The sequence below is a fragment of the Mustelus asterias genome, chromosome 4 (genome assembly GCF_964213995.1).
Source record: "Mustelus asterias chromosome 4, sMusAst1.hap1.1, whole genome shotgun sequence".
Lineage (NCBI taxonomy): Eukaryota > Metazoa > Chordata > Chondrichthyes > Carcharhiniformes > Triakidae > Mustelus > Mustelus asterias.
The window spans coordinates 143,725,306-143,744,896 of record NC_135804.1 but is presented as its reverse complement, the minus strand read 5'-3'; the positions used below and the strand labels follow the sequence as shown (position 1 = coordinate 143,744,896).

Here is a 19,591-nt window from a genome sequence, read left to right as displayed (position 1 = left end):
CATCATCACCTGTTTAACTCCTACGCCATCAAGCAGATGTTCATACATTTTGAGTTGGGTAGCCATGATATCCATGCCAAGTAGCCTGCTGAGAATTGAGGAAGCACGTTGCATATACATTGGTAAGCAGGAGGGTACATTAACTATTCACTCTACCGTACTTTTCAGTCATATCGCTTCAGAGTAAGTGCCTACCTATCCTGCAACTGAGATGCTCACAGTCACTTTGCTGGTGTTCCTCACAACAATGGGTAACAAATCTTAACTAGTTGTTTAACATTAAGATGACAGATCAGTACTGGGTTTGATGTGAGGAGAAACAATACCAGGGTTGCTTGGGCAAGTAAACTATTCAGGGATTTAGACACCTATCCAACTCTCTGATACGGGCAAAACGTACTTGGTTCAAGCACAGGATTATTGCTATCTGTCCCTGGGACGACTAGGTCATGTTCGTAGGAATAGACACCACAAAGAACTCAATGAAGACTACCGTGTTAGAGATTAGCTTGATTAACCGAGAAGGCAAAAGAAAACATCCTGTGATGAAATTGTTCAGTGCTTTTGTACATCTGAACCCTTTTGTAGTTACATGTGGAACAGATGGAATTTACAGGAACTGTCTATTTCTAGTATCTGTCCCAGAGACAGCTATGCTTTTCCCAAATGATTTTTACCCTTTGTGTATCGGTAGCCCGACTCTGTAGAGTAACATTTTAAACCATCTATCCTTGTCAGAGCAGATAAGCATTTCTGGACCTGCCATGGCCAGATGTTTGTTTTTTTTTCTCAGCCTTGCTGCGCACTGCTATGCACGGCTGCCTGCAGCCCAACTCTTCTTTAGCTTGGTCTTCTGAAAACCCTTTGAGCCTCTTTGCTGCTCGGTACCATGGCCCCGTACGAACTGTTGAAAAAAAAAGAAGGTAAGAAGACATCTTTTTCTACTCTTCACTTGCGGAACTGTCGTCCAATGCGCTCACTGTCTCCATGCCAACCCTGCCATTGTTCTGAAAACCAGTAAATGTCACCACAGTGTGTAGAAGAATTAATACCAAAACACACAGCTTAAGTCTGCTGTTGCACAGTCGCGATGCTGCTGAGACAGGCAGTGAAGACTTATGATGCAACATGGAGTCCATGGATTTGGTAGATACATTATAACCTCTGTCCCAGGATAGATCACAGGTGTTCCATCTGACGTCACAGCATTCTGGCTCTGCATTGGTTAAATGGTTTTCTAGTAGCCCTATTGCACAAAGAAAGGAAGAATTAGATCAGAAATAATATCGAAGGACAGTTTCCCTTTCTTCACATTTTCTTATTTATTTGGAGGATAATCCAAAGAAGTTTTCTTTCGCTCACCCTTCCAAGAAGCTTGAGAGGGATCGAGCCAAGAAGGCTTAAACAGGTCAGTAGCTTTGCTTTCCCAACTAGGGCCTGTTGGGTTCTTAAGACCATAAGATATAGGAGCAGAATTAGGCCGTTCGGCCCATTGAGTCTGCTCTGCTATTCAATCATGGCTTATATGATTCTCATCCCCATTATCCTGCCTTCTCCCCATAACCCTTGATCCCCTTATTGATCAAGAATCTAACTATTTCTGTCTGATGCTGCAGTAATGGTTACCAGGCCTTGGGTCTTCTGGTTTTTTTTTGGCCAACAATCAGAAAGCAAAGTTAAAGATTATTTATTAGTTACAAGAAGGCTTACATTAACACTGCAATGAAGTTACTGTGAAAATCCCTGGGTCGTCATATTCTGGCATCTATTCAGGTACACTGAGGGAGAATTTAGCATGGCCAATGCACCTAACCAGCACATCTTTCAGACTGTGGGAGGAAAACAGAGCACCTGGAGGAAACCCGGAGCAGACACCGGGAGAATGCGCAGATTCCGCACAGACAGTGACCCAAGCCGGGAATCGAACTCAGGTCCCTGGCGCTGTAAGGCAGCAGTGCTAACCACTGTGCCACCATACCGCCCCATGCAAGGCTAGTGGTCATTACTACAACAGTAGCTAGCTTTTTGCCTCCAAAGCAAAGTGAATCGTGCATGATGAGGTTATCCTGTATCGGGGGAGATTGTAGCGTAGCGGTAATGCCACTGACCTGGTAATCCAGAACCTAGGCAAATACTCTAGGAACACCAGTTCAAATTCCACTAATGAAGTTTAAATTTAAATGTTAACATTTAAAATTAATCCAAAAATAAATCTGGAGTTTAAAACCAGTCTCAGTAACGGTGAACATGACAACTATCACTGATGGTCATCAAAACCCATATGATTCACTGATGTCCTTTCGGGAAGGAATTCTGCCGTCTTTAACCTGGTCTGACCTACATGTGACCCCAGACTATTGGCAGTGCCATTGATTCTTAACTGCCCTGTGATATGGCCCAGCAAACCACTCAGTCCAAGGGCAATTGTAATAATAGAATCGCAGAATTGATACGGTGCAGAAGGAGACCATTTGGTCTGCAGTGGCTCTCCAAACAAGCATCATGACTCAGTGCCATTCCCCTGCCTTCTCTCCATACCCCTGCACATTGCTTCAACTAAAGCAATCATCTAATGCCCTCTTGAGTGCCTCGATTGAAACTGCCACCACCACACTTCCAGGCAGAGCATTCCAGACCCCAACTACTCTTCGTGTGAAAAGGTTTTTTCTCGTATCACATTTGCTTCTTAAATCTGTGCTTTCTTGTTCTTTTATGTGTGGGAACAGTTCCTCCCTGTCGACTCTGTCCAGTCCCTTCATGGTTTTTGATGGGAAACAAATCGCAAATGTGATTCCCATCATTGAAGTGGGAACGAAGGATGAACTTTCAGTGATAGACCTGATGCTTACCTCCATTCATAGAATCAGAGAATCCCTCCAGTGGTGAATCCCTAACAGAAGGAGGCCATTTGGCCCATCGAGCCTGCACTGACAACAATCCCACCCAGGCCCTATCCCCATAATCCTGACACTAAGGGAGAATTTAGCATGGCCAATCAACCCAACCCGCACATCTTTGGAGTGTGGGAGAAACCGGAGCACCCCGAGGAAACCCACGCAGACACGGGAAGAGCGTGCAGACTCCACACAGACAGTCATCCAAGGTCCTTGGTGCTGTGAGGCTGCAATGCTAACCACTGTGCCACCGTGCAGCCCAAAGAGTGAGTGTTCATAAGTATTTGGAAGGTTAATGTAAGAGAGCATTCTGAGAAGAATGAACTAATATGAGACAGTCAGCATGGTTTTCCAATTGGGAGATGACCTTTGAGGAAACAACAAACAGAAATAGGAGAAACAGAATGTAACCTGCTTGAATTGAAGGTGGCATTGGACACCATCACTTATAAGAGGCTGCTGTTTAAGGCCAAATCATATTGGGGTAGATGAGAATGTATTAAAATAGATCAGGGAATGTTTGATTGGTATGATGGAGTGCATAGCTGAGTCTCTGGTTGGCAGCCAGACCATTGTCCGCAGCAAACTACCCAGCCTTCAGGAGAACAGTGACCATGACACCACACAACCCTGCCACAGCAACCTCTGCAAGACGTGCCGGATCATCGACACAGATGCCATCATCTCACGTGAGAACACCATCCACCAGGTACACGGTACATACTCTTGCAATTCGGCCAACGTTGTCTACCTGATACGCTGCAAGAAAGGATGTCCCGAGGCATGGTACATTGGGGAAACTATGCAGACGCTGCGACAACGGATGAATGAACACCGCTCGACAATCACCAGGCAAGACTGTTCTCTTCCTGTTGGGGAGCACTTCAGCGGTCACGGGCATTCGGCCTCTGATATTCGGGTAAGCGTTCTCCAAGGCGGCCTTCGCGACACACGACAGCGCAGAGTCGCTGTGCAGAAACTGATAGCCAAGTTCCGCACACACGAGGACGGCCTCAACCGGGATATTGGGTTCATGTCACACTATTTGTAACTCCCATAGTTGCGTGGACCTGGAGAGTTTCACTGGCTGTCTTGTCTGGAGACAATACACATCTTTTTAGGCTGTCTTGATGTTCTCTCCGCTCACATTGTTTTGTTTCTTAAAGACTTGATTAGTTGTAAGTATTCGCATTCCAACCATTATTCATGTAAATTGAGTCTGTGTCTTTATAAGCTCTGTTTGTGAACAGAATTCCCACTCACCTGAAGAAGGGGCTTAGAGCTCCGAAAGCTTGTGTGGCTTTTGCTACCAAATAAACCTGTTGGACTTTAACCTGGTGTTGTTAAACTTCTTACTGTGGCAGCCAATTCCCAGTGGAGTGCCACGAGGTTCAGCATTGGTTCTGCTGTTGTTCATAATTTGTATAAATGATGTAGAGGGAAGGATGTGTCCAAAACCTCCATCGTACTCAGAGCAAACGTGTTGGGCTGGGTCCTCTGACTTTGCCGGGATTTTCCAGGCCCGCTGAATGCCAAATATTCCATCCTCGCTGGCAGCGGTGGCGGGGCGTGAACGGCTGGAGAATTCTAGCCTTTATCTCCCTTTGGAGTTTAAGATACTTTTCTTCAAAGTAGGCAAACAAATATTGGCCTGGTGTACCATGGAGCAATAGAATTCCAAGTATTGGAGTATTGTATATTCTTAATGTCACTGAAAACTGGGAACTGTTTTGGAGATGAAAATGGGACAGGCAGGGATTGAAAAGGCAAGCCATTTGAGAGACACTTGTGCACCATTTGGTAACAAGATTCAGATTCTTAGAATCATAGATTTATAGAATCCCTACAGTGCAGAAGGAGGTCAGTTGGTCCACTGAGCCTGCACCGACCACAATCCCACCCAGGCCATACCACCGTAACCCAACACTACTAATCCCCCTGACACTGAGGGGAAATTTAGCACGACCAATCAACCGAACCCGCACACCTTTGGGCTGTGGGAGGAAACCGGAACACCCGGAGGAAACCCACGCAGACACGGGGAAAACATGCAAACTCTACACTGATAGTCACCTGAGGCCAGAATTGAACCCGGGTCCCTGGCACTGTGAGGCAGCAGTGCTAACCACTGTGCTGCCCACTTGTCTGCTGCTATGCAAGGGAATGCCATATGACCTGGGGAATGAGTAAAGAACAGGAGGAAAGCCAAAAAGAGTAGCAATAATAATGAAAGAAAACTGTTTTGTGCTGCTGCGGTTTATTAGAAAAGAGACCCACAAAAGTTTTATTCAACTGTCCTGAAGGAATATTCCACTCATAAGCTATCATGGTCCTGACTGAAGTGCGTCATTCAATATTGAAATACCCTCAAGTATCACAGCAATGATACAACTCTCTCATGATAGTTGCGGTCACTGCACAGAATAACGAGTTAATATCATGCAGATGGTACCATGGCTTGTTCAGATCTATGCTAATCTCGAATACATATTGTATAGATATTTTAGTCGAAGCATATGCATGTTAGCTCCTCAGTGAATGGTATGTGCGTGCGCTGAAGCTGCAAAATGTGCCCACAGACCGATACAATCATAACAGATGAATTATTGTTAACATCTGTTGATTACACAATAGATATACCAGAAGCTATTACAGGACAATAGTCAAATCAGGTTTGTGGACTAAGCTTAAACCATTCAAAATGGAAAGATCCAACCAATTCTCCCGCGGTTTGAAGGAATAACTTACATTTATGAAGTGCTTTGTACATCCTCTTATAATAAAGCACCTATAGATTACCTTATATGAAGTTTGGTATCTGTTAACAAATATAGCAGTCAGTTTTAACACGCATCTCAAAAACAGCAAATAAACACTAAATCTGTTGCTGGTTTATGGTTGAATGTCAACGCAATGGTGGAATTTCTGACTCATCTGAAAGTAGTGCCATTAGATTCTACATGTCAGTATGAGGAAGCCAAAGGAGTTTCAGTTTAACATCTTATCTGACAGGCAATACCTCCAACAGTGGACAGTCAACCCAGATCAAATAAATGTGCCTGTCTGCGGTGGGACTCAAAGGCACAGCCTTGTCACTCAGAAACCAGAGTGCTGCCAACTGAGCCAGGCTGACAGCCCATAGCTAATCATCATCATTTAAACATTGTGACAAAATTACAGCCTTGAATTCACACTGCAGTAATGGGGAGGGGGGGGAAACACTGCCATTCATCCTTGAAAGGATGGAGTGGAGATCTTAGAGGAATGGTTAGATGTAAATGGTATAGAATAAGGGAATCTTTCCTTACCTTTCCTTACCCTTTCTTTCCCTTTGCTTCCCCTTTCCCCCCTTTTCTCAATTTTACTTTTCTCCCACCCATTCACCCCCTCCTCCCCACATTTTCATCTGTCACAGCTGACCCTCTGATTTCAGCTTCTCTACCGTTTGACCATTCACATTTTTTATTCTCTCTCTGGACTACCATTAGCAGCCTTTCCCCTTGCTTTTCTGGCTATGACTCATCTTTCCCTCACCCTGCAGTATAAATATCTCCCACTTCCTATGCCTTTTAGCTTTGACAAATTTGGACTCGAAATGTCAGCTCTTTTCTCTCCTTACAGATGCTGCCAGACCTGCTGAGATTTTCCAGCATTTTCTCTTTTGGTTTCAGATTCCAACATCCGCAGTAATTTGCTTTTATCCAGCTGCTGGAACACAGGTTTAGCGAAAGGATTGATGCCAGATCAGTCTGAAAGGTATGATCAATGTGTGGAACAGGTTAGAAGGAAAGTAGTGGGGGAAAAACATTGTCTGACCTCGCTACACCTGGTACAAAAAGCGTCAACCCTGGAAAATAGCATGTTGTGTTAGAATGTAACCGGTGACAACTTTGTATTGGATGTAATGTGACCAATCGGAACAAGACGCAAGGGTCAGCTGACCCAGTAAAACATGGAACCAATTACAGAGTGATGTAATAGCTGACCAGCTGATTCACTATAAATAAGGAACTATGTACAATTGTGGAGAGCTTGGAGTGGCCCAGGGCGAGGCTCCAAGTTTGGAGTAAAGATGTTTCTTTATTAAACCCTTTCTTTGATTTGTAAGTTGCAGTAAGTTTTGTTGTATTTTCATTTGCTGCATTTTGAAGAGTTCCTTCTGAAGAAACATTGGTAGCAGAGGAAAACCCATCGTACTTTGGTGTTTGTTTTTGAAGAAGTGCTGCAACCATGGCAGAAGGTAGAAGTAAACCGGTGGGATTGGATTGTCCCCCTGTCTTTTCAGCTGCCGAACCATGTCGGCAATGGAAGGCAGAGGTGGAAATGTGGACCCACAAAAAAAAGCAAGGTATGACATTAGCTTTGCCCCTTCCAATTAGGAGCAAGATAAGAAGCAAAGTATTTTCCAGTTGGACAGCAGATGCCCTGAATCAAGAAGAAGAGCTACAGCTCCTGATACAATATTTAGATAAGTTTTACCAGAAAGATGAGTTCTTGGAGAATTATGAAGGATGGGTGATGTTTGACAGGATTAGGAGACAAGGCACCCAGTCCATGGAAGATCATATCATGGATTTTGATAGGGGCCTTAACAGGCTAATGAAATTGAATTTGGAGATTCCAGATGCAGTATAGGCCTTTAAGTTGTTTGTCTGTGCATGTCTGTCGCACATGGATACTCTTTTAGTAATGACTGAAATACAATTAAGGGGAACAGAGCCCCTCTTTGATCAAATGGCAGCACAATTTAAAAAAGTTTTTTGGGAAACAATCCTTCCCCGCCACCTTGTTCAATACAGACTGGAATGCCATGGCGCCCAGAACGGAGGAGTCAATGGTGACTCAGCCACATGCCAGACCAAATGGTAGACGAAGGCCTTTAAATAAAGACAGTTACATTAATAACAGACCCAGTGTTGAAAACGGTTATAATCGATATGGAAATGGGGAAAGAAGATGCACATGGAAAACTGACAGAAGACGTTTAAATTGAAGGAATGCTAGACGAATTGTGAATCGCTGTTTCCAGTGCGATTCCCCAAACCACTACATTGTAAATTGCCCGAAAAGAGGAAATTGTGTCTTTGAAACCACATGTGACACAGAACACGTGGAAACCGACAGTGACGAGGATAAGGACCAGGAAGGCATTGTTTTGGTGGCAGAAAAGTTGAGTCCCATAATGAGCGTCCTGATGACAGACTCTTTCAACTGTGCTGTTTTCGATAGTGGATGTACGTCCACTGCCTGCGGCTCAGATTGGCTAAATTGTTATTTAGGGTCTCATGATCATAAAGACCGAAAGAAAGTTAAAGAACATGATAGTTCCACCTGCTTTAGATTTGGAGATGACAACACTCTAACATCCTCCAAAAGGGTGTTACTTCCCTGTAGGATTGCGGGAATCAGTTTATTTATAAGTACAGATGTAGTTTCCACTGATATACCTTTGTTGTTAGGCAGGTCTGTGATGAAGAAAACTCAGATTACAATCGATTTGAAACAGGATAAAGATGTGGTATTTGGGAAAACCGTGGGCCTACGTTTTACAAGATCTGGCCATTATTGTCTTCCTTTAAGTGAACCGAAATGATCAGACCAAAGGATTCATGAGGCATTAGTGTCGCTAACAGACAGCAGCATGATGGACAAAAAGATTATTCTGAAACTCCATAAGCAGTTTGGTCATCCAGTACCTTAGAGTCTGAGAGCACTGCTGCAGGATGCAGGTGTGCTGGACAAAGGATATAATGATCTCATAGAACAAATATCAGCCCATGTGAAATTTGCATAAAATGTAGAAGGACAACCCTGCATCCAGTCGTGAGTCTACCACGAGCACGAGATTTCAATGATGTTGTGGCGATGGATCTAAAGCTATGGGACAAGAACAAAGGCGTCTATTTGTTGCACTTTGTGGACATGACCACCCGGTTTAGCATATCCATGGTGATTTACAGCAAAGATAAAAAGACCATTATAGATAAAATTATGACCCACTGGATTGGAACAGGATTGGGGGCACTGTCTAAATTTTTGACGGACAATGGGGGCGAATTTGCAAATGATGAGTTTCAAGATATATGCGAAAATTTAAATATTGTAATAATGCACACTGCAGCAGAGAGCCCATCCAACAATAGCCTCTGTGAAAGGAATCATGCAGTGAAAGATGACATGTTGCATTAAATTTTGGTGGATCAACCGGGCTGTAAATTGCAGGTTGCATTAGCATGGGCAGTGCACGCAAAAAATTTGTTACAAATGGTGGGGGGACTATAGTCTATGCCAGGTGGTGTATGGGAGGAATCCAAAGTTGCCGTCAGTATTAACAGATGCTCCCCCCGGCGCCAGAAGGGACAAGCATTAGCTCCATGTTTTCTGCACACTTAAAAACTATGCATGCAGGGAGAAAGGCCATCTTTAAGACTGAGGTTTCAGAATGGATAAGAAGGGCCCTAAGGTACCACATAAGACCATCGGGGGTACACATTGAGAAAGGGGATAGGGTCTACTATAAAAGGGCATAAAAGAGTGCAAAGGGCCCGGGAAAGTGATAGGCACAGACGGCAAGGTAGTTATAGTGCAGTGCGGTAATCAGACAGTGCAAGCTCACTCTTTGAGAGTTGTGGGACTTCGGTATGAATTTGAGCCAGATGCAGAAGTGCAGGAGGCACCTTGTACCTCACATGCACATACCCGAAGTTATCATGAGGAGCAGTCAACAATCGATCCCAGGACATTGTGGGAGGCTAGGGAGGAAATTGTGGGTCCCCTAGCCGAGATATTTGATTCATCGATAGTCACGGGTGAGGTGCCTGAAGATTGGTGGGTGGCAAATGTTGTGCCTTTGTTTAAAAAGGGCTGCAGGGAAAAGCCTGGGAACTACAGGCCAGTGAGCTTCACATCTGTGGTGGGTAAATTGTTGGAAGGTATTTTGAGAGACAGGATCGACAGGCATTTAGAGATGCAAGGACTGACTAGGGACAGTCAGCATGGCTTTGTGAGTGGAAAATCATGTCTCACAAATTTGATTGAGTGTTTTGAAGGGGTAAGCAAGAAGGTAGATGAGGGCAGTGCAGTTGATGTTGTCTACATGGACTTTAGCAAGGCCTTTGACAAGGTACCGCATGGTAGGTTGTTGCATAAAGTTAAATCTCATGGGATCCAGGGTGAGGTATCTAAGTGGATACAAAACTGGCTTCTTGACAGAAGCCAGAGGGTGGTTGTAGAGGGTTGTTTTTGAAACAGGAGGCCTGTGACCAGCGGTGTGCCTCAGGGATCAGTGCTGGGCCCACTGTTATTTGTCATTTATATTAATGATTTGGATGAGAAGATAGGAGGCATGGTTAGTAAGTTTGCAGATGACACCAAGATTGGTGGCATAGTGGACAGTGAAGAAGGTTATCTCCAATTGCAACGGGATCTTGATCAATTGGGCCAGTGGGCTGACGAATGGCAGATGGAGTTTAATTTACATAAATGAGAGTTGATGCATTTTGGTAGATTGAACCACGGCAAGACTTACTCAGTTAATGGTAGGGCATTGGGGAGAGTTACAGAACAAAGAGATCTAGGGGTGCAGGTTCATAGCTCCTTGAAAGTGGAGTCACAGGTGGATAGAGTGGTGAAGAAGGCATTTGGCTTGCTTGGTTTCATTGGTCAGAATATTGAATACAGGAGTTGGACGTCTCGTTGAAGTTGTACAAGACACTGGTACGGCCACACTTGAAATATTGTGCACAATTCTGGTCACCCTATTATAGAAAGGATATTATTAAACTAGAAAGAGTGCAGACGAGATTTACTAGGATGCTACCGGGACTTGATGGATTGAGTTATAAGGAGAGGCTTGATAGACTGGGACTTTTTTCTCTGCAGCGTAGAAGGCTGAGGGGTGCTCCTTTAGAGGTCTATAAAATAATGAGGGGCACAGATCAGCTAGATAGTCAATATCTTTTCCCAAAGGTTGGGGAGTCTAAAACTAGAGGGCATAGGTTTAAGGTGAGAGGGGAGAGATACAAAAGTGTCCAGAGGGGCAATTTTTTCACACAGAGGGTGGTGAGTGTCTGGAACAAGCTGCCAGAGGTAGTAGTAGACGTGGGTACAATTTTGTCTTTTAAAAAGTATTTGGACAGTTACATGTGTAAGATGAGTATAGAAGGATATGGGCCAAACGCAGGCAATTGGGACTAGCTCAGGGGTTTAAAAAAAAGGCGGCATGGACAAGTTGGACTGAAAGGCCTGTTTCCATGCTGTAAACCTCTATGACTCTCTAATAGATGAGAGGGAATCTGATGATCAACAAAGTATCAGTGAAGCAGGGGATGAAGCTGGTACTTCAAAGGTTCAGCCACCCAAAGTAGGCACAGTGGTATCATACATACCCGGAGGGTCAAGACAGTGGAGGGAGGCCACTATAATCGGGAAAGCAGGAAAGGCCTCAGGAAAGTACAAACGTTGGCTTAACATACAAGAGTGAGGGCAAGAAGCCAAAACTATAGATTGGGAAAATAGTGTGGACAGATGGAAACAAAAGAAGCGAGACCTAAGTCCTGAGGATGAGAAAGTAAGCATTCGTGAACCCAGGAAAAAGTCACGAATCTGTGACCAAAGGTGTGTCAACAGAGAACAGCGGTCTGAGAATAGCAGCCCTGATGTGGAGATGCCGGCGTTGGACTGGGGTAAGCACAGTAAGAAGTCTCACAACACCAGGAGATGCCACTCCATCTGACGAAGGAGCAGCACGCTCCGAAAGCTTATGGTATTTGCTACCAAATAAACCTGTTGGACTTTAACCTGGTGTTGTGAGACTTCTTACATAGCAGCCCTGACAGAAATAGACATGGCAATAGAGGCCGGAGTTTAATAAGGAAGGCGAGGAATCAAACCAATGATAGGAATAGAGTAGAAGCCCCCTGATAAGGAAGTATTGATAGCTGCAAACAAAATGGAGCTCACAGAAGTAAGAGAGGCCAAACAAAGGGAGATGGACAGTTGAAAGGAATTAAATAAATGTGTATATGGGTTAAGTGATGCATCAAGGGTTTGGTATTTCTCTGTACGATCTGTATTACTGAAGACTGGCGGTGTCCAGTTAAAAGCAGATCCAGCAATGTTTTACTGGAAGGCTAATGGAAAATTAGCTGGAATTTTTATAATGCATGTGGATGACTTCCTATGGGGTAGCTCAGAAGAATTTGAAAAAAAGAATAATTGAGAAGCTGAAAACAGAATTTAAATTAGGGAGTCAAGCAGCTGGTGCTTTTCGATATTTTGGTCTTGATATCCAACAAGGTACATCTGGTGTAATGATGAGTCAACAGGGATATCTGAACAGTATTGATCCCATTCCCATCACCAGAGAAAGGTAGATGGAAAAAGAGGAAGGGGCCAACGAAAAAGAAACAGAGTTGTTGAGGGGTATGATAGGACAGCTAAATTGGCTATGCATCCAGACAAGACCAGGTGGGAGCTATAATGTCCTCGAGCTCAGTAACATGTTGAAGCGTGCCACAGTTAGAGAGATCTTGCAGGCTAATAAAACATTTAAAAAGTTAAAATTAGAGGAGTGTGTAATTAAATTCCCAGCACTAGGAGAACCAGAAGATATGAAATTGGTTATATTTAGTGATGCTTCACATGTCAATCTACCAGATGGACATTCGAGCGGTGCTGGATTCATAATATTCCTGGTGGGTAAGGTAGGAAAATGTTGTCCCTTGGCCTGGGAAGCAAAGAAAATAAAAAGGGTGATCAAAAGCACATTGGCAGCTGAAACCCGAGCGTTAGCGGAGGCGTTGGATATGGGGATATGTTTGTCAGACACATTAACACAATTATTTTTTATGGGCACATCAGGTGAGAAAGTACCAATTGAGTGTTATGTGGACAATGTTCACTCAACAAAATGTGTAGCGGAAAAAAGATTAAGAATGAATTTGGCCAGCATTAAGCAAATGCTGGAAAACAAGGAAGTTTCCAAACTTAACTGAGTCGGTGCAAATCTACAGGTATCCGACTGTTTTACAAAAAGGGGTGCAGGCACTGAAGGATGGTTGTCTTAAATTATTTTGAAAAAAACTTTTTAAAAAAAGGAATCTGTTAGAATGTAACCGGTGACAACTTTGTTTTTGATGACCAATGGGAACAAGATGTAAGGGTCAGCTGACCCAGTAAACCATGGAACCAATTACAGAATTAAGTAATAGTCAGCTGACCAGCTGATTCACGATAAATAAGGAACTATGTAGCGTTATTGGGAGTGAGGCCCAGGGTGAGGCCCCAAGTTTGCAAGTAATGATGTTTCTTTATTAAACCCTTTCTTTGATTTATAAGTTGGAGTAAGATTTGTTGTATTTTCATCAGCTGCATTTTGAAGAGTTCCTTCTGAAGAAAGACGTTGGCCTAAAAATCGGCTTCACGGCCGGCGCCAGACTGTTTGCAATTGTCTCGGTCCCTTTCCAATAGTGCAAACCAGATCAAAGAGCAAAGAAAATTACAACACAGGCACAGGCCCTTCAGCCCTCCAAGCCTGCACCGACCATAATGCCTGACTAAGCTAAAACCATATGTGCTTACGGAGTTGGTATCCTTCCATTCCCATCCTATTCATGTATTTGTCTAGTTGCCCCTTAAACGCCGCTATCGTACCTTCTCGCACCAACTCCCCGGTTATTCACTCCCCCTTTGTGTAAAAAAAACTTGACTCGTACATCTCTAAACTTTTCCCCACGCACCTTAAACCTCTGTCCCCTAGATCGTGCCCAGAAAGGACGTGAGGCCGATTAGCAGATTTGAAGTAGCATTTAAATATGCTCAGGCTGAATCTCCCGGGACCTTCCAACCTTCTGGTGTGGCGCGAGACCAATGAGAATCACCACTAGCCTCCACTAGTGGAGACCAGGTGCCATGGCCATGCTGAGGAGGGGAATCAGAGGCAATTGAAACCCCAGGGGTAGTCTGGCACATGGTTGGGCAGTGCCCATTGGGCATCCTGGCAGGGCCTACCTGGCATCCTCGCGCTGCCAGCATGCCAGGGTCATGCTGAAGTGGTGGGGCCTGAGCGAGGTGGGTGAGGGGAGGGGTTGGTTGTGCAGGGGTACAGCATGAGGTGGGGGGCATTTTTGGGTGTCATGAAAGGAGATCCATTAGGAGGGCCCCAATATCCTAATGACAGTGATCTGTGTCAGGGAGGGGAAACCTGCCACCTATGGGGGGGGGGGGGGGGGGGGGGGGGGGTGGTTGGTTCCTGATGCCGGTAGGGGCAGTGGGGGGGTCTCCCAAACTATGCATGCCAGCTTTGCAGCCACACTCACCAGTGTGCTTAGGCCTCCGTATCCCCTCATAACTGGCAACGTGACTCATCACTTTCCCAAAAAAATGGCTGAGTTTGGGATGATCGTAGTTCAGACCGCGACGGTTATGGGATTTTTTTGGGGGGAAAATCTCGGCCATTAGCTGCGGTGCTGGTGGAACTGGCTATCTCCGTGTAGATATACAACATTCAGCTGTTCCTCTTCCTCCATATCGACCCTGTGATTTCTTATCACGGAGAATGCAAAGTCCCAAAGGGATTATTGGGCCAAAAATGAACACGATCTGGCCATTTTAAACTTCATGTGAACAAGAGTCGGGCCATATTTCTGGGCATTCCCTTCTGGCTGTTTCACCCAAAGGAAACCCATGTGCCGAGGATTGGGGAAATTGGCATAAATGGAAAGGTGAGGAAATTGCAATCAGCTCCTCGGAGGAACCTGAGAATTTGAAACAAATTCAGGAAAAAAATAATTCTTCACACTTTGAGCACAAAGCCTAATCGGCATTCGGAGCAGCTGTAGGCCACTCGGCCCTTCGAGCCTGCTCTGCTATTCAATAATTGGATCCAATCATTAGATCATATGGTGCAGAAGAGGCCCTTCAGCCCATTGAGTCTGCACCGACATGGCTGAACTGCTTGTACCCCATATTCTTGCCGAACAGCCCCCCCGCAACCTCCCCTCCCCGCCACCCCGCTGATAACCTTTCACTCCCTTGTAAGTCAAGGCAAAGGTGAAAAATTAACATGTTTTAAAAGGGAATAAAGTTATTGACTGACATACGGAAAAGGCAGGGAAATGGGATGTCCAACTGAAATGGGGAAGAAAGTTGACTGGGTCAACCTGCCTCAAGAAGACGACCATCATCCCGGTACCTAAGAAAAACAAAGCAGCGTGCCTTAATGACTATCGTCCGGTGGCTCTGACATCCATTATTATGAAGTGCTTCGAAAGGTTAGCCATGGCACAAATCAATTCCAGCCTCCCAGATTGCCTGAATCCACTACAGTTCACCTACTGCCGCAACAGGTCCACAGCAGACGTCATCTCCCTGGCCCTGCACTCAACCCTGGAACAGCTAGATAGAAAAGACATCTATGTCAGACGCCTATTTATTGAATACAGCTGAGCCTTCAACACTATTATTCCGACAAAACTCATCTCCAAACTCCGTGGTCTGGGCCTCGGCTCCTCCCTCTGCGACTGGATCCTGAACTTCCTAACTCACAGATCACAGTCAGTAAGGATAGGCAACAACACCTCCTCCACGATCATCCTCAACACCGGTGCCCACAAGGCTGTGTTCTCAGCCCCCTACTATATTCCTTATACATCTATGGCTGTGTGGTCAAATTCCCCTCCAACTCGATTTTCAAGTTTGCTGACGACACCACCATAGTGAGTCGGATCTCAAACAATCCCACGACAGAGTACAGGAATGAGATGGAGAATCTGGTGAACTGGTGCGATGACAATATTCTCTCCCTCCATGTCAACAAAATGAAGGAGATAGTCATCAACTTCAGGAGGCATAGTGGAGAACATGCCCCTATCTACATCAATGGTGACGAAGTAGGAATGGTCGAGAGCTTCAAGTTTTTAGGTCTCCAGATCGCCAACAACCTGTCCTGGTCCCCCATGCTGACACTATAGTTAAGAAAGCCCATCAACGCCTCTACTTTCTCAGAAGACTAAGGAAATTCGGCATGTCAGCTACGACTCTCATCAACTTTTACAGATGCACCATAGAAAGCATTCTTTCTGGTTGTATCACAGCTTGGTATGGCTCCTGCTCTGCCCAAGACTGCAAGTTACTACAAAAGGTCGTAAACATAGCCCAGTCCATCACGCAAACCAGCCTCCCACCCATTGACTCTGTCTATACTTCCCACTGCCTCGGAAAAGCAGCCAGCATAATTAAGGACCCCATGCACCCCGGGCATTCTCTCTTCCACCTTCTTCCGTCGGGAAAAAGATACAAAAGTCTGAGTCACGTACCAACCGACTCAAGAACAGCTTCTTCCCTGCTGCTGTCAGATTTTTGAATGGACTTACCTCGCACTAAGTTGATCTTCCTCCTTTCCTTCTCTATGAACGGTATGCTCTGTCTGAATAGCGCGCAAGAAACAATACTTTTCACTGTATACTAATACATGTGACAATAATAAATCAAATCAAATCAAAATCAAAAAATGTAAAAAGGAGGGTAAAGTTGGATCTATTGGATGTTCACAGTTCTCTCTTGCCGAGGGGATGAAATGGTGGCCAGAGATATCTGCAAGTAACGTGAGGAGCAGGGGAGGCACCGGATTGAATCCAACTTCCAAATGAAACCCGGTATGGGTGTTGGTACAATCTATTCATACACAGCATAGAATAGAATTCCTACAGTGCAGAAGGAGGCCATTCAGCCCATCCATCCCTGACCACCCCCCCTCCCCAGCAGGCTGCCCCCACCCCTGCTCACCCCAATGGCCAGCCCTGATCACTTGTCTCTCTCCTCTGTCATTCAGCCCAATTGCAGCGTGGCACGGGACCCCCCACCCCCACCGAATGTCCCACCAGAGGCCATGCCCCCATCATGCCCCGCGCCAAGGTGGCAATGCCCAGGGCCCACTCCCCCAGCGCCCAACTCTCTGGGGGGGGCCTCGATGACCCCCCCCCCTTCACTCCAGCGGGGTTGGGCCGCCAGCTCCCTGCAAGTGGGGAGCTATATTAAACCCCACTGGAGTGAACCACTCCTGGCAGCAGGGGAGACGCGAGCAGGCCCGGAGACTTCAGTCACGGGCCTTGTAATGATATTTAAATTGCATCAAAGTTAAAATTTAAATAATGTATGCAGCTCTGTGTCGATTTCCGGCGTGGAGCTGACGGCGCCAGAATTCCGGCACTGGGAGAAGCGTGGAGGCCATTGCGCCCAATGGGGAGCCTACGAAAGGGCCTCCGCTAGAGTCTCCCGACCCGCTGCGCTATAAAAGCAGGTAGATTGGGCTGTAAGTTGAAACTGGAACACCCAAAGGAAACCCACGTATTCACGGGGAAAATGTGCAAGCTCCACACAGACAGTCACCCAAGGCTAGAATTGAATCCAGGTCCCTGGCGCTGAGAGGCAGCAGTGCTCACCACTGTGTCTTCCATCCCCAGGCTGCTGCTGCTTACCTCATGTTTGATGGTTCAGGATGGTGGTAGTTCACTGCTACTTCAGGTGAGTGGCCCAGTGGAAAGAAATGTGGAAATGAGAGGGATATTTAACATGGTGGATAACTATGCTGGCATGAAAAATGCATCTTATTCTTATCCCTCCATGTTCTTTCTATACACTCAACATTCTCATAGCTCTTTGCATGAAGTTCTTTGCACCCCCCGCCCCCCCGATTTGCTTCTCGTAATTAAACTCAATCATGAATAAAGAGCCAGATTTCGTAAACAGCTAAATAATCTGTCAACATTTATCGAATAGCAATCATAAGATGATGGAGTTCAGCATCGTATAGGAAAGGAAGGGACACGAACCAGCTACTGAATTCTAGATTTGAGTAAGGATGACTTCAATGAGATATGACATTTACAAGAAATGGCAAGTTGGGCCGAAGGGCCTGTTTCTGTGCTGTAAACCTCTATGAGACAGAAAAAGTCCAGAATAAGCTGGGCAAATCTATTCACGGGTAAAACAACTGATGATCAACGGGAGGTTTTTAAAAAAATAATTTAATCAACATGCTTTCACTCCTAAAGGGCAAGAGCTGCACTTGGCAAAAAAAAAAGCCATCGATGACGAAAGAGGTAAGATTTAAGGAGAAAGCATATAAAAATGTAAAAAATATAACACTGATCACGCTGAATGGGAAAGGTACAGGAAACAGCAAAGGTAACAAAAGAGCTACAAAAAAAAGGAGGAAAGGAAGGGATATTAAATCAACTCAACATTTACTTTCGGATTATACTGGGAAAAAGAGGAGCAAAGTGAGTCCTTGAAAACTGATAATGGTGATATAATCAATGAAAATAAGGAAATAACTGACATGTGGAGGAAGTGGAGGCCTAACGGTATTATGGCTAGACTATCAATCCAGAAACTCAGCTCATGTTCTGGGGACCCAGGTTTAAATCCCACCACGGCAACTGGTGAAATTTGAATGTAATAATAAAAAAACATCTGGAATTAAGAATCTATTGATGACCATGAAACCGTTGCTGATTGTCGGAAAAACCCATCTGGTTCACTAATGTCCTTTAGGGAAGGAAATCTGCCGTCTTTACCTGGTCTGGCCTACATGTGACTCCAGAGCGACGGCAATGTGGTTGATTCCCAACTGCCCTCTGAAATGGCCTAGCAAGCCACTCAGTTCAGGGGCAATTAGGGATGGGCAATAAATGCTGGCCCAGCCAGCGACGTCCACAACCCATGAACGAATTCAAGAAAATATTTTGCCGTCAGTATTTACACTTGGCGAAGAGAAAAGCATGTCGGACATCCCAAGGAAACTAATATTGAATCAGGGATGGTGGCTCACCAAAATTAATGCGGACAAAGCAACAATACTGAAGAAAATAACGACACCAAAGATTGAAACGTCTGCAGGGTCAGATAATTTCCATCTCAGAAGCTTAAAGGAAGCAGGTGAGAATGTTGCAAATGCTCAAACTATAATCTTCAAAGCTGTCCCGATTTGGGAATGGTTTCTTTCAACTTGGAAATATTGCAGGTCAATCCACTATTTAAGGAAGGTGAAAGAGGAATTCCAGTGGATTATAGGTTGTTGGAAAATTACCGGAGTCTGGTAATTCCCCGTGTCTGCGTGGGTTTTCTCTGGGTGCGCCGATTTCCTCCCACAATTCGAAAGATGAGCTGGCTAGATGCGATGGCCATGCTAAATTCTCCCTCAGTCTACCCGAACAGGCCCGGAGTCCGGCGACTAGGGGATTTTCACAGTAACTTCATTGCACTTTTAATGTAAGCCTACTTGTGACACTAATAAATAAACTTTAATTAAGAATGGATGGTGTGGGTACCTTGATATTTTCAGCTGACCTGAAACAGCCAGTATGTATTTGTAAAGGACAGGTCATCCCTGTTTTGCTATTTCATTGAAGATTTGTTACTTTTGCGTTATTGTGTCAATGCATGTGACATGTCTGTCTCGTCACTTGATGAGTTGTGCACATCAAAACTCCCTGGAAAGTTTTGCTGCAACTGCAGTGCAACAGCAGAGTTGCACAGGTTTCCTCCCAAAGAAATTGGCGCTCGATGGTCATATACCAAAATTTTAGTACGCGTGAGTTTCCTTGATTGTTTTCGCAACTCCAGAGTTATGTTTAAAGTTTATTTATTAGTCACAAGTAAGGCACTGCAATGAAGTTACTGTGAAATTCCCCCAG

At 44.9% G+C, this 19,591-nt stretch overlaps 1 protein-coding gene across 1 annotated transcript in view; it reads right to left on the bottom strand.

The window, feature by feature from the left end:
* Window positions 1-941: 941 nt before the first annotated feature.
* Window positions 942-19,591, bottom strand: part of LOC144493175 (NALCN channel auxiliary factor 2-like) — a 487,956-nt gene continuing 469,306 nt past the window's right edge. The window contains exon 7 of the mRNA XM_078212072.1: window positions 942-1,246. Within this exon, the coding sequence (XP_078068198.1) occupies window positions 942-1,246 (305 nt within the window). The remainder of the gene's footprint in view (window positions 1,247-19,591) is intronic.